General features: G+C 41.2%; 1 protein-coding gene across 2 annotated transcripts in view; it reads left to right on the plus strand.

Annotated features, from left to right (window-relative positions):
- The window catches only part of LOC148867946 (mitogen-activated protein kinase homolog MMK1-like), a 93791-nt gene that overhangs the window by 12397 nt on the left and 60635 nt on the right, over positions 1–20759 (plus strand). The window contains exon 3 of one of the 2 annotated variants that reach the window (XM_088977094.1): positions 5477–5614. In XM_088977094.1, coding sequence (XP_088833220.1) covers positions 5477–5614 — 138 coding nt within the window. Of the gene's footprint in view, positions 1–5476; positions 5627–20759 lie in introns of both variants that reach the window. The other variant, XM_088977093.1, reaches the window with a different exon arrangement.

The following is a 20759-nucleotide window of genomic DNA, read 5'->3' on the forward strand; positions in this document are numbered from 1 at the left end:
AATTTGGTATCAGAGCCAGCATGACCAACACAAGAAACATGTCAGTAGACACCCGAGTGGATCAGATGGAGGTAGAGATCCATCGAATGCCTTCAGATCTCAAAGAAATAAAGGAAGGCTTCACTACTCTCCTCCTTTGACTGGAGCAGGGGGCAACGAACATTGATAGAGGAAGCCAAGAAGAGTGCAGCAATGAAAACAACCGCAAAATAGGGGCAACAACAAGAATAGCCAAAATCGACTTCCCCATCTTCTCAAGCGGCGACCCAACTCCCTGGATTCTCAGAGCCGAAAGGTATTTCGATTACCATGAAACACCGGGGCAAGATAGGGTAGCTCTGGCTTCTGCGCATCTTGAACGGGAGACTATCCTCTGGTTTCAATGGTATCGAAGGGGGCACCCTCGTCAAACTTGGGCAGACTTCACGGATGCCATGACTGTCTGTTTTGGATCATCTGGGTTCAAAGATCTTGATGAAAATTTGGCAAAGCTGCGGCAGGTGGGATCCGTAAAAGAATACCAGATGGAGTTCGAAAGGCTGGCCATGAGAGTCCAAGGGTGGACGGAGAAGGCGTTGGTGGGAAGCTTCGTCGACGGCCTAAAAGAAGAACTACGACTGGAAGTGAAAGCGATGCAGCCCACTTCGGTCATCAATGCAGCAACACTAGCCAGATTGTATGAGGACAAGTTCAGTCAAGCAAGAAAGGTGCAACGACCATGGGGTCCCGGAGCAAGAAGGGAGCAAGAAAGGATGACAACACCAGACAAGGAGGAAGGAGTACTGGGCCCAGGCCCACTGGTTCCTTTCAAACGGCTGACCTAGGTAGAGATGCAAGCCCACAGAGACAAAGGTCTTTGTTACAACTGCAAAGAGAAATTTGGGTCGGGCCATTGCTGCAAGAAACAACAAGCGTTTCTCTTCCAAACAGATGCCGAAGAGGAAGACAACATCACCGGTTGCGGAGAATCTAACCCAGGGTGGGAAATACAATCCAATGGCATGCCTGAAATATCCTTACAAGCTCTTACGGGACTTGCGTCCCCTTAGACAATGAGAGTTGCAGGGCTGATCCTAGGACGCAAGTGTCAATCCTCATAGACAGTGGCAACTCCCTTAACTTCATAACTCAAGTCTTGGTGGATAAAATGGGACTTCCGGTTCAACCAACAATGGCCTTTACGGTTCATGTGGCCAACGATAACAGCCTATCTTGCAATAGCATTTGCATGGGCCTACCACTAAAGATTCAAGGTCATCAGTTTGCGGTGGACCTATATCCTCTCCATCTCAGTGGAGCGGACGTGGTGCTAGGTATTCAATGGTTAAGACAGCTAGGAGCCATGGTCTATGACTGGGTCCGTCTCACCATGGATTCACATCAGGAAACTCTACAGTCCATCTACAAGGGCAAACATGCAAGGGCCCAAGGCCCATCAGTCTTGCAACACTAGCAAAGCAAAGAGATCCAGATCAGCCCATATTCATGCACATGGACTCAAATTGGACTAGGCCATCCTTAGCTAACAGCAGCCCAGATGGGCCTAGAGACTTCCAAACCTGCCTACAACAACTCCTTCAGCACTATGGCAACGTGTTCAAAGAACCCCAAGGACTGCCACCATGCCGGGAGCATGACCACTGCATCCCCCTCATGCCGGGGTCAGCCCTGACCAATGTAAGACCCTACTGATACCCTTACTTTCAGAAATCTGAAATCGAGAAGCAAGTTCAAGATATGCTTAAGCAAGGGATAATACAGCCCAGTCACAGCCCGTTCTCGTCACCGGTACTATTAGTCAAGAAAAAAGATGGGACGTGGTGGTTTTGTATTGATTACAGAGCCCTTAACAACATCACCATTAAAGACCGTTTCCCGATACCAGTCATTGATGAGCTGCTTGATGAACTCAGTCAAGCCACCATATTCTCAAAACTGGATTTACGAGCTGGGTATCATCAAATAAGGGTACATAGGGAGGATGTTCACAAAATGGCTTTCAGGACACATTATGACCACTATGAGTTCCGGGTCATGCCAGTTGGGCTGACCAATGCTCCAACCACATTTCAAGCATTGATGAATGACATATTCCGGCCATATTTATGTAAGTTCATCCTTGTTTTCTTTGATGACATATTGGTCTACAACCCCAATTGGGAGGAACATCTGAACCATCATCAGGTCACCCTTGCGGCACTTGAGGCTCACCAGCTGTCCGCTAAAGAGTCCAAGTGCTCCTTTGGACAAAACCAAGTTCACTACTTGGGACATGTTGTAGAAAAGGGGACTGTAGTGGCTGACCTAGATAAAATCTCCAGTATACTGGGCTGGCCGCAACCCAAATGTGTGAAAGAATTGAGGGCCTTCTTGGGACTGTCCGGATACTACCGCCGCTTCATCAAAAACTACGGCCTGATAGCTACCCCATTGACCCAATTGCTGAAACAAGACACTTTTAACTGGTCAAACCAGGCCCAACAAGCTTTTGAGCAATTGAAACAGGCAGTTGCGAGCCCTCCAACATTAGCACTGCCCGATTTCACAAAAGATTTCATCATTGAGTGTGATGCATCCGGTCAAGGCGTTGGGGTTGTTCTCATGCAAGAGGGGCGACCACTAGCCTTTTTCAGCAAGGCCTTAACATCACAAAAGTGGGCCAAATCAGTTTATGAGCGAGAATTAATAGCAATAGTCTTAGCAGTCCAACGTTGGCCATCCTACTTGATCGGTAGATGGTTCACAATTCGGACCGACCATCAAAGTCTGAAGTTCTTATTGGATCAATCGGTTCTATCCCCGGAACAGCAACGCTGGATATCCAAGCTACTGGGGTACGACTATAGAATTGAATACAAAGTAGGGGCTGCTAACCGAGCGGTGGATGCCTTCTCATGGCACCCATGTCATTTCAGTTACTAGTATCTTCCCCAACTTCTCCACTCCTGGATCTACTGAGAAAAGAAGCTCAATCCCATAAGGAGTTACAGCAGTTGAAGGCCCAAGTATTGGAAAATCCCTCACTGCACCCTGGATACACAATTAAGAATGATCTACTCTTCTTCAAAGGACGCCTGGAAATCCCGGCAGCCTTTGCTCATCTCAGGAAGCTCCTGGAATTATTCCATGCCTCACCCACGGGTGGCTACTCTGGCATCCTACGAACACAAAAGCGCATCGCCACACAATTTCATTAGAAAGGCATGCGTACATCTATCCAGAACTTCATAGCCGGGTGTGCAGTATGCCAACAAAACAAGTCAGCCACTACAACACCAGCAGGCCTCTTGCAACCACTCCCAATACCAACCCAAGTCTGGGATGATATATCAATGGATTTCATCACGGGATTGCCTGTTTCTGCCGGCAAAGTAGTTATCCTTGTGGTAGTAGATAGACTGACAAAATATAGTCATTTCCTACCTCTATCACACCCATTTACAACAGCCACAGTTGCTGAATTATTCCTCCTGGAAATTGTGCGCCTATATGGGCTCCCCAGCTCAATTGTATCAGACAGGGACCTTATCTTTATGAGCCGTTTCTTGGCTGAGCTTTTCCGCCTACACGGGGTTAAAACTATTCAAGTCAACTAGCCCCCAATCTGATGGACAGACAGAGGCGGTTAACAAGAGTCTCGAAACATATCTGAGATGCTTCGCAGGAGATCAACCAAGAAATGGGGGAAGTGGATCCACTGGGCCGAATGGTGGTACAACACCACTTTCCATAGCGCTGTGGGGATGACACCCTTCAGAGCTTTATATGGTCGGGACCCTCCCCCTCTACTTCCTTATGAAAAAGGAACCACCACAGTAGCGTTGAAGAACAGCTAACGCAACAGGATGAGGTGCTAAGGGAACTGAGACATCATCTCTTACAGGCACAGCAATGGATGAAGCACACCTATGATAAACACCACAAGAATGTCCAATACGAAGTAGGCGATTGGGTGTTTCTCAAATTACAACCCTTCAGGCAGATTTCAGTTGCAAGCCGACAGTGGAACAAACTCAGCCCGCGCTATTTTGGCCCATTTAAAATCCTGGAGAGAATAGGATCAGTGGCCTACAAACTGGACCTTCCGGCAACATCCAAACTGCACCCTGTATTCCATATCTCCTTACTGAAGAAGGGGTCGAAGTCAGGAGTCATTACAAGTGCGACCCTTCCCATATTTTCAGAAGAAGTACAAGTGCAGACTGAGCCAGCCCGCATCATTGATTTCAGATGGGTGCGCCGGGGAGGCAGACTCATACCAGAGGCATTAGTTGTTTGGTCTAACCTTCCGGAAGAGGATGCAACCTGGGAATCCTACTTAGATCTGCAATCAAGATTTCCTACATTAGAACTTGAGGGCAAGGTCACTCTAAAGGAAGGGGGGATTGTCAAGACTGCTGGAACAGACCAACGGAAGGCAGTTAATCAGTTTTACAAGAGGAGGCCACATCAGCACAACTAACCAGCCACTTGTAACAACTGCCATCCACTTGTAACAACTGCCTTGTAACAACTGTAACAATCAAGATTGTAAAACTATAAGTAGTAGAGCAGAAAAGGGAATAGGACATTGATTCTTTCAGCATTAAACTCTCTCTCTCTCTCTCTCTCTCTTCTTCCAAGAATTCAGGAGGTTGGCCCCTCGAAGAGCCCTGAGTTAGGCAGGTTCCTAACACTACCAGTCTACTGGTACAGTAGTACTGCCTATTTATGTAATTCTATAGGCTAAAAATTATTACAAAGTCATTCTTTTTCCTAATTTTTGAGGGCTTTTAGTATTTTTATAGTTTTTTTTGACAATTTTTGGAAGAAATCTTACAATTTATGATGCAATTTGATTCAAACCTCTACGATTTATGGTAAGACTATGATTTTCAGAACATTGCACTAAACAGAAGAATCCCAGAGTTACTAAAACTGGTAAGTCGTCTTTTACAATAAATAGTAATGGCAAAAATTACTATAAATGCTAATCAACTTGTTGAGTAGGACTTTGACCATGCCTTGCAGAACACAAAATCTAGCCAACTTAAAGTCTTTAGCTGGGGCACTTTCACATGTTGGATTTTGCTAAAATTCTACAGTATTGGAGTTCTGCAAGTGTACTTTAATGCCTCCAAATTTCAGCCAAATGAAACTACATTTGACTGGTCAAACACTCACTTCTTTTCCAGTTGACGATGCATTCTGCAAGTATTTACTTGACCCTTTTCTTCAATTTCTTTCATTGGGACTTGCTTAAAATCTTCTTATAAGAACTTGCATCAGTGTCTTATAATCGCACCATGCCACTCCTTACTGGTGTAGTCTTTCTCTTTGGTTTAGAATGAAGTATTTCTCATTGCAATAGCTAATTCTGGTTATCTCTATTTCCCACTTTTATATTATTGAAGTGAAATTTAGTGGTTACAATGTATTCACACAACTCAATATGATAATCTAGTTGGGACTGATGGCTCTCGTATCTGTTATACAGGTTGTGGCGATCCGAGATATAATACCACCACCCCAACGGGAGGCATTTAATGATGTTTATATTGCATATGAGCTGATGGACACTGACCTTCATCAAATAATTCGTTCCAATCAAGCATTATCTGAGGAGCACTGTCAGGTTATATTTCTGGTGATATACCACTTAATATGTTTGATTAAAAATTATTGTCACATTAAATTATGTACCCATGGAGACAGAAATATGGTTTGCATATCTCAAAGAACCATTCAACATAAAAACTTAAGCTGTTAAGTGAAGTCCTTGAATAGGTTTTATTCTCTAACATGCCCCCTCACACGAAAGCCCATTGGGTTTGAAGTGTGGACAGCACAGGCCCACCCATACATCGTGCTGAAACTTAATTAATTATAATGGGGTACGAGAATCGAAAACTAGACCACTTGGTCAAAGTGGCTCTGATACATCTCAAAGAACGATTCAACCTAAAAGCTTAAGCTGTTAAGTGAAGTCCTTGAATAGGTTTTATTCTCTAACAGCATATATATGTTCTACTTAATTCATCGCTGAATGGGGCATTGGTGACTGATGCACTTAGGTACAGTGTTTCCAAATGTGTTCTGTTAAAGGAAGGATTGTTAACAGGAACAAAACAATCTGTGCACTAATGATGGTATATATTAGCTACCACAAAAAGCCATGCAAGAAAGAAAGCAAAAAGCAAAAAAAAAAAAAGAAAAAAAGAAAAAAGAGATATACCTCTATTACATCTGACCAATAACCAAGCTATGCCTGACCCAACTTTGGAATATTTAAACTCATTATGAGAATTTTGAGGTTCAAGTCTTTGTTATAGGCTTATAGCTTACAGGTTTTAGTGGAGAATAAGTACCCAGTTTTAGTTTGTGAATCTCCTTAGAAAGCTTCTCACATATCTCCACTGGTGACATTATTAGAAAATGGAAGGAGGTTTGTGACATTTTAGTGGAGAATAAGTACCCAGTTTTAGTTTGTGAATCTCCTTAGAAAGCTTCTCACATATCTCCACTGATGACATTATTAGAAAATGGAAGGAGGTGGCGGATTCAAATGTCAATAAACAGCCTATTATCCTACCTGGTCTCCTCCTGAAAGTGGATTTATCAAGCTTAACTTTGACGGAAGCAGTTTGGGAAACCCGGGCATGTCAGGAATTGGAGGTGTATTCAGGGATGAGGATGGTTAAGTGCTTGCAATATTTTCAGGCCCAGCAGGTGAGGATGATTCACTACGAGTGGAAGTAATGGTGGTTACGGAAGGGGTGCAAAGGGCTAGAATCATGAATGTTAGAAAGCTAATTATCGAAGGGGATTCCAAACTGGTAGTGGCTTGGCTACTTGATGAGGAAAGTAGGATGTGGAAATACAACAATGAGAAGAAAAAATTCAAATGGATCACAAAGGACGTGGAAATACAACAATGAGAAGTTCAGTTTTAGTTTATTTGGTGTGGGTACTTTCCAATCCATTCTCACACTTCCTCTATGTAAATCTGTTTGTATCACTTCAGTCTAGTTCCTTAGAATGTCATTCATAGAGATCTTCCTGAAGAGTTCCATAGTTTTAACCCAATGTTCATGTTTGATTTTTATAGCTTCATTCACTTCCTCTGATTTTATGATTTCTTTCTTCCTAGATAGTCCACGCCACAACTGCTCTTATAGCCGTCCACAGGCATTTTCTCCTTTTTTCTGTTTCCTTAGGAAGTTAGAGCTGAAGAGATTCACTACATCCTGTCAGGGGGCCCATCTGCAACCAATGAGAGAGCAAAAGTATATCCAAATACAAGAGACAAAGGAGCATGAGATTAAGTAAATAAGGTAGGGTTTCACCACAAGACTTACAAAGGAGACACACATGAGGAGAGAGGCACTTATTTGGCCCTCATTTCTGTAGCATGTCACATGTGTTTACCTTCACAAGAAACATTTCCCAACAAAAGGCTTGTGCTTTAGGAGGGATTGGTTCATCCCCAAAGTTTTAGAATGAGTAAGCAGACTAAAGAAAGAAGCATAGGAAAATAAGCCACCAGAGGCTGGGAACCAGATTCTACTGTCAGCAACATTTTGTTCCAAGTCGAGCTTGTACACTACAGGGTTGAAATCAATAGAAGTAGGGAATCACATTCATCGTCTTCAGAGTTCAGTTCCCTTCTAAATCCAAAGTCCCAAGGTAGGCCCAATTCTTGATTTAAAGCCACCTTTCTTTTATTAATAAAATACTTTTCTAATTTTACTGATAAAAAAAAGATGGGCCCAATTCTGATTTCTGAATGCACACCAAACCTGGCAATAGGTTCAGCCTTAAGGTTTGACAAGGAGTAGAGTTTAGGGAATTGGACATTAAGGGGCAAATCCCCTACCCATAGGTCTTCCTAGAATAACACTTTAATTCCATACCCAACATCAAGATGAATAAAGTTAAGGAAGGATGGAAATACCTCAATGATTGCTTTCCAAGGGGAGTTTGGAGCGGCATGGGAGGCTATTCTTGCATCTCAACTGTTGTGTGCTTCACCATGAATGCTTTTAATGACCATGTGCCACAACCTATCTTCTTCATGATGGAATCTCAGCCATTTACCTAGCAGAGCCATATTTTTCTTCAATAGGTTTCCGATACCTAGGCCACCTTGCTCCTTGGGTTTGCAAACTTGTTCCCATTTCACTAAATGGTCTCTCTTTTAATCTCTTGGCTCCTACAAGAAATCCCTCATTATCTTTTCTAGCTATTTAGCTATTTATGCCGCGACCCTAAAAGTTGAGAGGAAATAAGTTGGCAGATTAGTTAAAGTGGACTTTATCAAGGTTATTCTTCCCCCCAATGAGATATAGCTTCTTTTCCACATTGCTAACTTTTTAGTAATTCTCTCTAGAACTAGATACTCTAGAGGCCAAGGGCATACATACCTACAGCATACCTAGAGGCCAATTCTTGACTGCATAGCCTAGTAACCCTGACAAGGACTGAATGTCACCCTCTTCCAAATTTATTCCAACTACACAACTTTTTCCCTAATTGACTTTAATCTTTGAGATCTTATAGAAATTGTCTGTTAAAGCTTTCGGATTCTTCAAACTAAGTTCTAGGGCTGTTCACGGGTCGGGTTGGGTCGGTTTACTAGTTTTTTTTCAACCAACCCGACCTGGTCGGGTTATCTAAAGATTAAACCGAAATCGACCCTCTATTAAACCAAACCAACCTGGTCGGTTTGGGTCAGTTTTGGTTTAAATATATACATTTCCGAAATATATATATTTAAAACCAATATATATATTTAAAACTGAAATATACATATTATATATAATATTTCAGCGAGAATATATTTATTGGAAATACATTTAAAACTGAAATATATATTTCGAAATATACATATTATATATAATATTTCAGTATGAATATATTTATAGATAACTTGGTTCGGTTCGGTTCGGTTTCGGTTTTCATGTGTGAAAACCAAAACCGAACCAATTATCAGTTTACCCATCTTTCCAACCTGAAACCGACCGGTGGTGAAGAAAAACCGGCCAAATTGGATTGGGCCAGGACGGGTTGGTCGGTTTGAATTTATTTGTGAACAGCCCTACTAAGTTCATCACAATCCTTTCAGAAAATGATAATGTCATTTGCAAACTGCAAGTGGGTCACCACCACCTCTGACCTACCCATCTTCCAACCTCTAAACTGATTTTCTTGATCAGATTTGATGATTTTGCCTACTTAGGACCTCAACAACAATGGTGAACAAGAAGAGGGATAGGAGATTACCTTGTCTTAGTCCTCTTTTTGCTAGGAAGAAATCCTTTGCTCCTCCATTTAAAAGGATTGAGAAATGTGTGAGATAATACAACCTTTGGTCCACAATCTCCATCTTTCACCTAAACCAATCTTTTCCACGAGACTCACAAGGAGGGGTCAGTCCACCATGTCATAATCTTTCTCCAGATCCAATTGCAAATCAGACCTTTCCCTCCTTGTTTTTTCTTTGCTGCTACACACTCATTTGCCATTGGGATTTGATCCACTAGTTGTCTCCCTTCCACAAAGGCTCCTTGATTCTAAGAGATAGCCAAGGGCAAAATAGTTTTTAATTGACCAGCTAGGAATTTAGCAATGATCTTGTACATACTACCCTCAAGGCTTATTGGTTTATAGTCCTTTGGGGTTTTGGCCTCTTTCTTCTTAGGCACTAGAACAAGTAAGGTTGAATTTGCTCCTGGTGAGATCTCCCCTTTTTGATGGAACTCAACAAAGACATTGTTCTACTGGGAAGTGTTCCTTGGGAAGATTAATACTTTGGACAGTTTTTTTTGTTAGGGAATGGTAACTTTCATTAGTTAAAAACCAGAAGTACAACTGTCACCTACTAAGTGAAACTGTGAAAGGTGACCCCTGAACAAAAAGCAACTTACAACACTGCCCAAACGGTAACTTTCATTAATACTTTGGACTATTTGCAGAAGAAAAAAACTTTTTTGTGCCTGTCCCCTTCTTGGTGTATTTCATTACTAATTTCCTATACCTTTTTTGCAGCTATTTGGGTTTGGATGTAGATGGAACCAACCTGTGGATATAAGCCGACTCTTTGATCCATCGGCTTTTGTGTGGCCCAACAAAAGAGGAAGAATATGTGGAAATGTATTAGAGCTTTGACAATTTGGGAAGAAAGGAATGCAAGGATTTTCCAAGAAAAGGAACAGAATCTTTATATTATCAAGGAGTGCATCTTAACAAGGGCAATTCATTGGCTAAAAACTCTGGGTTCTTTCCAATTGTTCACTTTGGACGATCTTTGGAGGAGCTGATTACCAGTGGCAAACAGCTCCTCGAGGAAGAAAAAAGGTCTATTTTCCTTGGACTCCACCACCTGATGATTGGGTAAAGTTGAATTTTGATGGAAGTAGTCAAGAAAACCCTGCCCCCTCAATCATAGGAAAAGTCTTGAGAGATAAGGACAGCAACATCTTAGCTTTATACTCTGGTCCAGTGGGAGCAGGAGACTCAGTCATGGCTGAATTATTGGTGGCTTTACAGGGTATTCAGATAGCAAACCATTTAGGAGTTGAGCATCTTCTCATTGAAGGAGATTCTAAGATTGCTGTGGGCTGGATAACAGAGCTGGGATCAGTCATTTGGTGCTACAAGGATTTCCTAAAAAAGGCAAGCTGGTTAACAAATAACATGTCTGTTAGCTCACATTGGGTGAGCAGGTCAGCAAATGCTTTGGCTGATCATCTTGCTGAACAAGGGGTTTTGAGGGAACATCTGTACCGGGCAACATTGTAATGTTTTTGGTGTGGCTTTTGCACTTTAATCTCAAGGGAGGTTGCACCTCGTGCCTCTCCTTGGGGTGCTTGTAACATTTCTGATATATCATTAATAAATCTCTTTTCAATTATCAAAAAGAAAAGTTCTTCCTTCCTTAGAATGTCCTCTAGTTGCACTTTTAAGTTCCATCTTTCTGATCTTTCCTCTAGGCCACATTCCTCTGGGCTTCCTTTTGATCTAGGTCCAGCTTCCCAGTCTTTCTAGAAATTTCCTCCTTTATTTCCTCTAGTCTCTCAAACTCTTCTTTGTTCCATTCCTTTGTTTTTTCTTCAGTCTCTTCATTTTCTTTGTGAATCTCATCCCTCTATTCCTAACCCTAATTCCACCTTCCAACCACCTTTCTTTTACTTCTTCCAAAAAATTTGGAACTTCCAGCTACATACTCTTAAATCTAAAGGATGTAGGGCCCCCAAGAAGGTCCTCCTAGTATAAACTTAGAGGGTAGTGGTCAGAGGAATTTATTTTGGAGCAACTGTTTAGTATTTAGGCTTTTCAATGGACAATGGTACTGTAATGGTGACATAAATGTGATATTGCTCTTAAAAGAGGAGACTGAATCCTTTGAATGGTACCTTTCACTTGTTTGAGCTTGTATTCTAATATAAATGCTCTAGGCTGGACAGATATCATTTTTCTACTAATTGGGATGATCTTTTTCTTGGACTTGTTTTTTGACTCTTTTGGGCTGGTCTTAGATCATTCTCCTATTATTCTCAATTTGGGTTTAAATTATAAGGATCATCTGCACTTCAAATTTGAAATATGACTTATGAGGTTATGCCACCCTCCAGCTGATGCCAGGAGAGAGGTGGACAAGCACATAATTCTTATGAGGCATTTAGATGAATACTTGTTGAATCCCTCTTGGGAAGATGCACATATGTGAAAGAGGAGCACAAGGGGTTGTTCACGGAAAAATCCTTTATGCAAAACTAATTAGGGGGAAAATGGTATCGCTTTATGGGGGAGGGGGTTGGGTGGATGCTTTCACATGGCTTGTGGCTCTAGGTAAAGTTCTGATGGTAGACAAATTAAAGAGAAGCAATTTCAGGATGGCCAATCAATGCATGAAGTGTGTATTGCAAGAAGAAGTCTGTAGGTACTTTTTTTTTAGAATAACAAATTATTTAGGATGTTTGGGATTTCTTATCATTTCATATTCATGGTGGAATAGGAGCTACTATATTTCTTCCCTATTGATAATTTAGCAGTGGCCAATGGTAAAGTTGCAAGAGAAGGGCAAATCAAGAGTAAAATTGAAGATAAAGGTGAACTCCTATCATCTATCACTCCATTGTTTCTTGGGTCTATGGATAGAAATGATACAAGACTTTTTGATCAACAGTCAAGATCCATTAGGTAGACCTACAAGACATTCATTAAGTTTATATTAATCACTTAGCTTCTCCCTGGGTATGGCCTTATAGGTATGTATCCTAAATCTGCCTTTTCCACTACCATATGTTGCAAAGGGCATTTCCTTATTAATCCTTTGAACACTGTATTACTCTTAAAATTTGGAGTTATAACCTGATAATATATTTGTGCTTTGTGAACTTTGGATGCCATTGTTGAGAACAGGGTTTCTGGTGATTGCTGAAGATGATTCTTGTAAATGATGGCTATTACTTCACAGAGTAGATTGCCTTACAGAGTAAAAGGTACATGTGGGGAAGATAGGTTTCATTGAAAAGATTAAAGAAATTTGTTGATGACACAATTCTTTTCTGTGAAGGAGGTGACATTAGGTGGGTGAGAAATCTGAAGATGGTTATTGAAAATTTTGAGCAAATGTCTAATTTGAATGTCAATTTGGATTAGAGCTGTGTTGTGGAAGTGAATATGGAGGAGAGAGGGATATTGGAGAGTGCAGAAATTTTGGGCTGTGTTGTTTCTCAATGGCCAATGAAGTATTTGGGTTTACCTTTGGGTGATAATCCAAGGAGCAGTAAATTTTGGAACTCTGTTGTGGAGAGATTCACAAAGAGATTGGCTTCATGGAAAAGAAGCTATCTTCATTATGATGTAGCCTGTAGGATTGCTTTGATTGGGCTACATTAACCAATTTGCCAGTCTATTTTATGTTGGTTTTTAAAATTCCTGAAGGGGATAGTAAAAGGTTGGAAAAATTAATGAGGGATTTCTTGTGTAAGCCAGGGCAGGAGAGAAAGGATCATAGTTCATAGGGTGAATTTGGAGATATCAGAAGTAAGGAATTTGGGGGGTTGGGCCTTGAGAATATTCAGGAAAGAAATGTGGCATTATTGGGAAAGTGGCTTTGGAGATTTCCTATGGAGAGAGACACTTTGGGTGAAGGTGATTTCAAGTATCCATTTTTTTTTATCAATAACTTTGAAACTTTTATTGATTAAAATACTTTAGGATACAACAATAAGTTACAAAAGAAATCAGCATAGTAAGCTGACCCAGTACAGAATTACAAATGTGCCCAAAACATATCTGTTCTGTGAACCCCTTGCTTTGCTAAGCTACGTGCCAAACTGTGGCAGACTTCCTTACCCATCCCACCTGAATTGACAAGTTCCTTGACATCCATTTAAATCTTTTGAATTCATTCTTCAACTGCCATGTCAACCTTTCCCCTTTTTGCAACCATTTTATCACAGTTTTTGAATCTCCCTTGGTGACTAGTCTATTGACCCCCAACTCTTTAGCCTTCTCAACCCCATATACTGCAGCTAGAAAATCTGCCCTTGTCACATCACCTACCTCCACAGGACTGGAGTACAGGCACCCCACCCCAATACCTGAAGGGCCTGGGTTACCCACACAACTCCCATCAAAATTTAGCTTTTTCCAACCCTCTGTTGGAGGGGACCAAGTCTCAACAAACTGTTGTCTCATAGATGATGAAGTATATGGGGTTGCACTAGAGCAACAATACTTTGAACCATCTGGGAGGAAAGAAACGATAGGATATTTGAAAGTAAAGAAAAATGCAAGGAAGCTTTAGTTGAAACAGTAACATCGAGGGTGGCTCATTGGGTAAAAAGTTTCAAGTATCCATGGGCTTGTGGCTGATGGTTGGGAAGCTAGAAGCCTAGAACTTCGGCCAGGGCCATAAGAACCTTACCTTGGAAGTCTATTAATGCTGCCCTCCCATCTTTTGTACTGCATATCAGGTATAACCCATGTTCTAGAAACCTTGTTAAATTTTGGGAACTTGTTTGGCCATGCAATTCTCCTTTGAAGGATCAATTTCAACTCTTATATACTCTTTCTAATCACAAGGATGTGCCTATTCCTTGTTTCTTGGTTCCATATAACTCTAGGTTTGGATTTGATTGGGATCTGGGTTTTAGGAGGGTTTTTGAATTTGAATTAAATAGTGTCCTGTCTTTGTTTTAAATTCTAGAAGGGTTTTTTCTTGATCCATCAAAAGGGGATAGTTGGATTTGGACTCCTTCCAACTCCTTTTCTTGTGCCTCCTGTTTTTCGACCTTCATTCAAATCGTGATAGTTTGGGTTGGCCTTTTCCTATCAAGGAGGTTTGGAGTATTCCTATTCCAACGAGGGTTGGAAGTTTTTTCTGGGAAGCCTTTTTGGAAAGAATTAACACCTGTGATTTACTTTAGAGAAAAAAAAACCAAATTAGTGCTTATCCCCTAATTGGTGGTCTTTGCAAAGGTAATGGTGAGTCTTGCTACTGCTTGTTAATCTCTTGCCTTTTTGTTTCTTTTATATGGGATTGATTTTTTTTTCTTTTTTTTGGGTGTAGGTGGACCCTCCTGCCAAATGTACACAAGCTTATTTACTTTTACTTTTTTTAGTTGGTCGAAGAAATGGGAAAGAATCTTATGAAGGTGCTCAAGAGCTACGGTTTGCTGGGAAATTTGGGAAGAAAGAAACTTGAATATTCATAAAAAAAAAAAAGAAAGAAACTTGATTTCATGAAAACCTCCATAGCAACAAACTATCTTTGAATTTAAGGGCTGCAGTAATCGTGAATGCAAATGGAGGTGATAGTGAATGTGAATGATGGCGTTCTTGGTCATTTAAGGATGCTGGAAAGATGTCTGGTTGGGCGTTTTGTTAATTTTGACCCTGATGATGAGTTTGTTAGAGCTAGGCTGACTGAAGTTTGGAGACCAATCTCAAATTTCCATGTTAGAAAACTGAATGTAAGCTTTTTCTTGTTTATTTTTGACAATGTTGGTGATGCAAACGAGACTTTGGATTGAAAACAAAATCTGTTTCGCTCTCCTGAACTGAGGCTTAGGAAACGACCCTTTAGTTGGAGCATTCAAGGATTTCGATTCATTGAGTTTGGTTTGGATCAGTGTCTGGTATTCCATTGCACATCTAGAGTTTTCAAACGTCCAAAGCAGTGGGAGATGCTTGTGGGAGTTTCAGATTTGTTGATCGTAGAACGATTTATCGTAGAAACCTCTCTGCGGCTCGTGTCTTGGTTGAGGTGTGCGAGATTCATTCGTTTCCTTCATTTTTGATCCTTAGATATGATGGAGAGAGCTACGAGTTGATATTGGTGATTGAAAGTTCCTATCCGCAAAGGTGGGTTGAGTCTCTATTACCGCAAAAGAAAAAGTTTAGGGAGACAATTGAGTCAAGTGGAGAGATGAACAATCGGTTGATAAGGGGGGGCCTAGAAGTTGATGACGAGGTCATTTTTGGTATTTCGAGAGGTTTTTTGTTTTGAGAATGGTGAAGTGGGTCCCGATGATAGTAGATATTAGGGGGAAGGGAAGAGTTATGGTTTAAGTAAGGCCTCTTCAATTTTCAATTCTGTTTTAAGGGTGGAAGTGTAGTTATTGAAGGTTGGCTCTTTTGGAGTGGAAAAAGGATGTGTCTGGCACGTGTACTATCAGTTAGATAAGAGGGAGCATGTGGTCAAGGAAAGTGAGAAACATATGGGTTTTGAATCCGAAGGACGTCTTGGGTATGAGGATGGGTGGAACTTTAAGAGAGATTTTTTTTTAAAGGAAAAAAGTAAGGCCAAAAAGGTCGGTGCCATTTCCTGGCCTTCAAAGTTACCAATTGATAAGAGGAGTCATTTCATCTTCAAGGACTCAAAAGACTAGAAAGGGGGATTTTAAGGAAGATTTTTTTTTTTTTGAAAAGGTAAGGTAATTTATTAAAATAAGAACCAGTACAAAGGAGCCTAGGCCATTAGAGGCTTCCTAGAGCCACCACAAATTACAGATACAACCAGTTCTGAGATCTAAACAACAGACTCAAATTCTGATTTTTAAACAACTCCGATGCCGACACCCAGGACAGAAGTTTACCCACAGCTATCTGCACCATTTTCTCTGAAGATTTAGCTTTGCCCTGAAAAATTCTGTTATTTCTTTCAATCCAGATAGTCCAAAGCACAGCAGCCAGGATAGTCTTCCAAACCAAGATACCTTTCTTGCTGAGACCCTCAATCTGCCAACACAACAGCAGATCCTTCACAGAAATTGGCATTACTCAGCTGATTTCCAAAGCTTGGAGAAAATGCCTCCAAATATAATTCGAGATTGGGCAATGTAAGGCCAGATGTTCAGTAGTTTCTACTACCCCACCACATAAGCCACATGACATATCCGAAATCTGAATGCCACGTTTCACTAGATTAACTTTTGATAGACATTTATTTAAAGCCATTGTCCAGAGCAAAAACTTCACTTTAGAAGGACTGAATGAGCTCCAAATCTGCCTAGCCGGAAAGTTTTCCTGACCTGAACTTCCCATTTCCATCTCCAAGCATCCTCCATGTTTGGGTCAATCCTCTGGTTCTGGAGCAGGCCCAACAGAATTGCATACTCCTCAATTTCCCAGTCAAAGAGGCGCCTCCTACAAGTTAGGTTCCAACTGAAAGAGTTACCATCCACATTGAAATTCTCAGCCACCGAGGAGTCCTGATTTACAGAAATTTGATACAAGAGAGGAAAGGCATCTTTCAGACACACTTCACAACACCAAGAGTGTTTCCAAAATTTGATTCTTTCCCCATTTCCCAAGTTGTAACCGATTCCTTCCTTAAATAAACTAGTGTTCTTCATTATACCTGTCCAAATGGAACTTATCCCTCTTTAAATAGGAGAATTGGATCTCCAATCACCCCAGTCCACTCCATATTTGTCCACAATCAGCTTTCTCCACCAAGCATTTCTTTCATTTGCAAATCTCCAAAGCCATTTACACCGGAGGGCAGAATTGAATTTCTTCAATTTTCTTATTCCCAACCCTCCAACTTCCTTAGGCACACTCGATCCTGGTTTACAACATGAACCTTCTTCTCCTCCTCCCAACCTCTCCAGAGAAAGTTTTTTTGTAGTTGCTCCACTCTGTTAGCCACTTTGGAAGAAATAGGAAATAGGGAGAGGTAGTAAGTAGGTAAATTAGAAAGAGTACTGTTAATCAAAATCACTCTCCCCCCAAAAGAAAGGTATTTAGCTTTCCAGGAAGCCAATTTCTTCTCCATTCTTTCAACCACTAGATTCCAAATCTGAGAGGAAGTATATTTAGCTTCTAGAGGGAGCCCCAAGTACTTGACCGGAAGATGGGCAGTCTGACAAGCCATAACTTCTGCGCAAACTTCTAGATTTACTCAAATTAACATTAAGGCCAGACACCCCCTCAAACCAACTCAAAATTCGAAGCACCACCTCCAGTTGATTAGGAGAAGCATCAACAAAGCATAAGGTGTCATCAGCAAATTGAAGAATATTGACTTTTTCTTTCCCCGGAGCAATTGCAAAGCCCTCCCAAAGCCCATTCTCAGCAGCCTTCTTGCTAAAGAGAGAGAAAATTTCCATGACACAAATAAAGAGTAGGGGAGAGAGATGGTCACCTTGCCTCAAACCTCTTGAACTTCCAAAAAACCCCGTCGTTTGCCCGTTAGTTAAGATGGAGAACTTAGGAGTCTTAACACAAACTCTGATGCAGTTTCTCCAAAGCTGCCCAAAATTCATTTTCTCCAAAATCAGATCCAAGCAGTGCCAGTTAACATGATAATAAGCTTTTTCAATATCTAATTTACACAGAACACCTGGGGTCCCTTCTCTTCTTCTGGACTCCAACAGTTCATTAGCAATGAGAACAGAGTCAACCATCTGTCTACCTGGGACAAAAGCACTTTGGTTGCAAGAGATAACACTGCCTAACACACACTTCATTCTTTCAGCCAACACCTTAGCCAAGATTTTGTAGAAACTGTGCAAGAGACTAATGGGCCTGAAGTCCTTTATATTTACAGCCCCCTCAATTTTTGGAATAAGAGTGATGAAAGTTGCATTCAGACTTCTCTAAAAGGAGGCATTGGTGTGAAATGCCTGAAACACCTGCATCAGATCACTCCTCACAATATCCCAACATTTTAAATAGAATAGATTAGAGAACTCATCAGGACCCGGCGATTTATCATTTTCTAGCTTCTTTACTGCACCCTTAATTTCCTCTTCTGAGAATGGTCTCTCTAATCAGATTTTCTGCTCTTCATTTAACTTATTAAATTGGAGCTCGGAGGGAAAAGGTCTCTGAACCCACTTCTTTTTATAAAGGTTCTTATAGAAAGAAGTAGCTACAGATTTGACTTCAGAACTAGACTCACCACACCTGTCCTCCCACACCAGCTTGCTGATTGAAGAGAACCTAGCACGAGCATTTGCCATTTTGTGAAAGAACTTTGTATTTTTATCCCCCTCTTTAAGCCAAATGATTTAGGTCTTTGTCTCCACTTCCTCTCTTCCTCAACTGCCATCTTATCATATCTGATTTTTGCAATTGACCTCTTAAGTCTCAGATCTTCAGACAAGGGACCCGCCTCTTCAGCTCTATCAATCTCTACAATAGTGCTCAACAAAGCCTTCTTATCAGTAACCCACTTCATATTCTTCTCCTTACTCCAAATTTTTAGTTTACCCTTGACAGCCTTTAATTTTGATGCCATAACGAAAGAACTAGAGCCCTCCACTTGCAACTCATTCCACACAGAGCTGATTAAGGGGATAAGATTTTCCTCCTCAAACCAAGCATTTTCAAACTTAAACGGGGATTTGACTGTCTCGCGGAGACCACAAACAAGCTGAATAGAGCTATGGTCAGACATTGGTCTAGGAAGGGTAAGCTGTCTGAAATCAGGAAAGAATTCATCCCAGTTTGAAGAAACCAAGAATCTGTCCAGCTGAACCAAGAATCTGTCCAGCCTAACCAGGGTCGGGACAGATTGGTTATTGGTCCAAGTGAATCTATTACCCTGAATTGTGACGTCCATTAATTCCATACTGTTTATGAAGTCAGCAAACATGTTCATCAAACCAGTTCTTCTACCCCCTGTATTCTTCTCATCCACCGAAATAGTTGCATTAAAATCACCCCCAATTACCCAAGAACAGTTCTGAGGGTCTCTCAAATCTGATAATTCCGCCCAAAAAGCCACCCGAAAGTTAGCATCAATAGGACCATAAACGTTTGTGACTTGAATAAGTTTTCTATCTTGTAGTTTCAGTCTCAGAGTGATTGAGAAATTACCAATTCTGCAAGAAACCAAAGAACAGAAAGTAGGGTCCCAAAGGCTCACAATTCCACCAGCATTCTCCAAGGCAGCCAAGGCCTTCCATCTGACCTGACCCTCCCCCCAAACACTTCGAATTGTAGCAGCATCAACCCACTCCAGCTTAGTTTCTTGGAGCAAGACAATCTTAGACTTCGATTGCTTCAAAGAATCACATACCATCATCCTCCTCCTTCTTGACCCCAGTCCTCTAACATTCCAGGAAAGAATTTTCACTTCCATAAGAAAAAACTAAAGAAAAGGACCCATACTTCACATCTTCTTAGACCCCCTTGCAACCCCTTCACTGCTACCCGCCTTATCATTCAGACCCCAAGTTAATCTCATCATTTCTCTGCTTCTCTTTGTTTTTAATCCCCCTTTTTTTGCCACCAATTTTCCCCTCTCCATAAGCACTCTTTGTTCAATTCCTTCCAAGAACTTAATAGTATCAGCTTCCATCCCCTCCATCGAAATTCCCAGGAAAGTCCCCAGCCCCAGAAGTTTCAATGTCACTCAAGAAGATTGATTAGTTTCAGACTTACTGTCCTTGCCTACCTCCGCGGCTGATGAACTCGCTTTCCCCTTGTTTCCTAACAAGACTTCTCCGTTGCTTCTCCTCATTTGCTTGGGGCTTACACCACTATTTCCCAACTCTTTGGATTGATCAAGACAATTTCCCACATTCCCACTATGAACCTCATTACCCACCACTGCAATAGGGGTCGCCACCAACGGAGTCTCTTCCACTGGCACCAGAGGCAGCTCTTGACTTTGTTGCCGTCTGTTGTCCATCTCCCACACACTTTTTGAAGAAGACTGAACTTTTTGAGATGAAGTAACAGCCTGACTTAGATCACCCATCACCATATTATCAGGGCTAGGAAGAATCCTTGCCTTTTTTCAGGTCCAATTGGCGTTGGTGACTCATTGAGGGTTGAAATATTGGCTATAATGGAAGGTTATGAGGGGCAAGGAGTTGAATGTTCGGAAGTTGATTATTGAAGGCAACTCAAATTTAGTTATAAGCTGGCTGCAAAAGGAGGAAATGGGATGGTGGAATTATGTTTACGAAAAAGGAAATTAAAGCGGGTGACACTTGGAATGGAAGTTAGGTTCGAATGGGTTAAAAGAGATGCTAACTCCTTTGCTGATGCATTGGCTAAACAAGGGGTGGGAAGAGATCATTGGCCAACTCCTTTCTCTCTCTCTAGGAGAGCTAAGAGAGTTTATCTCTCCCAGTTCTGATTGTATTGTTTCTTTTATCCTTTTATCTTTTAATGAAAGTGCCCAATTATTGATAAAAAAAAAGATTAAAGAAATTGAATCTATGATGACATGGACACAGGAAACAAAGCCACAAGATTCCAAATCAACCGTATGTAAGTTGGTGGGGAGGAAAGGTCTGCGAGCTCTGAAG

This window comes from Nelumbo lutea, chromosome 3 (genome assembly GCF_056320005.1).
Source record: "Nelumbo lutea isolate HS-2025 chromosome 3, American lotus-T2T, whole genome shotgun sequence".
Lineage (NCBI taxonomy): Eukaryota > Viridiplantae > Streptophyta > Magnoliopsida > Proteales > Nelumbonaceae > Nelumbo > Nelumbo lutea.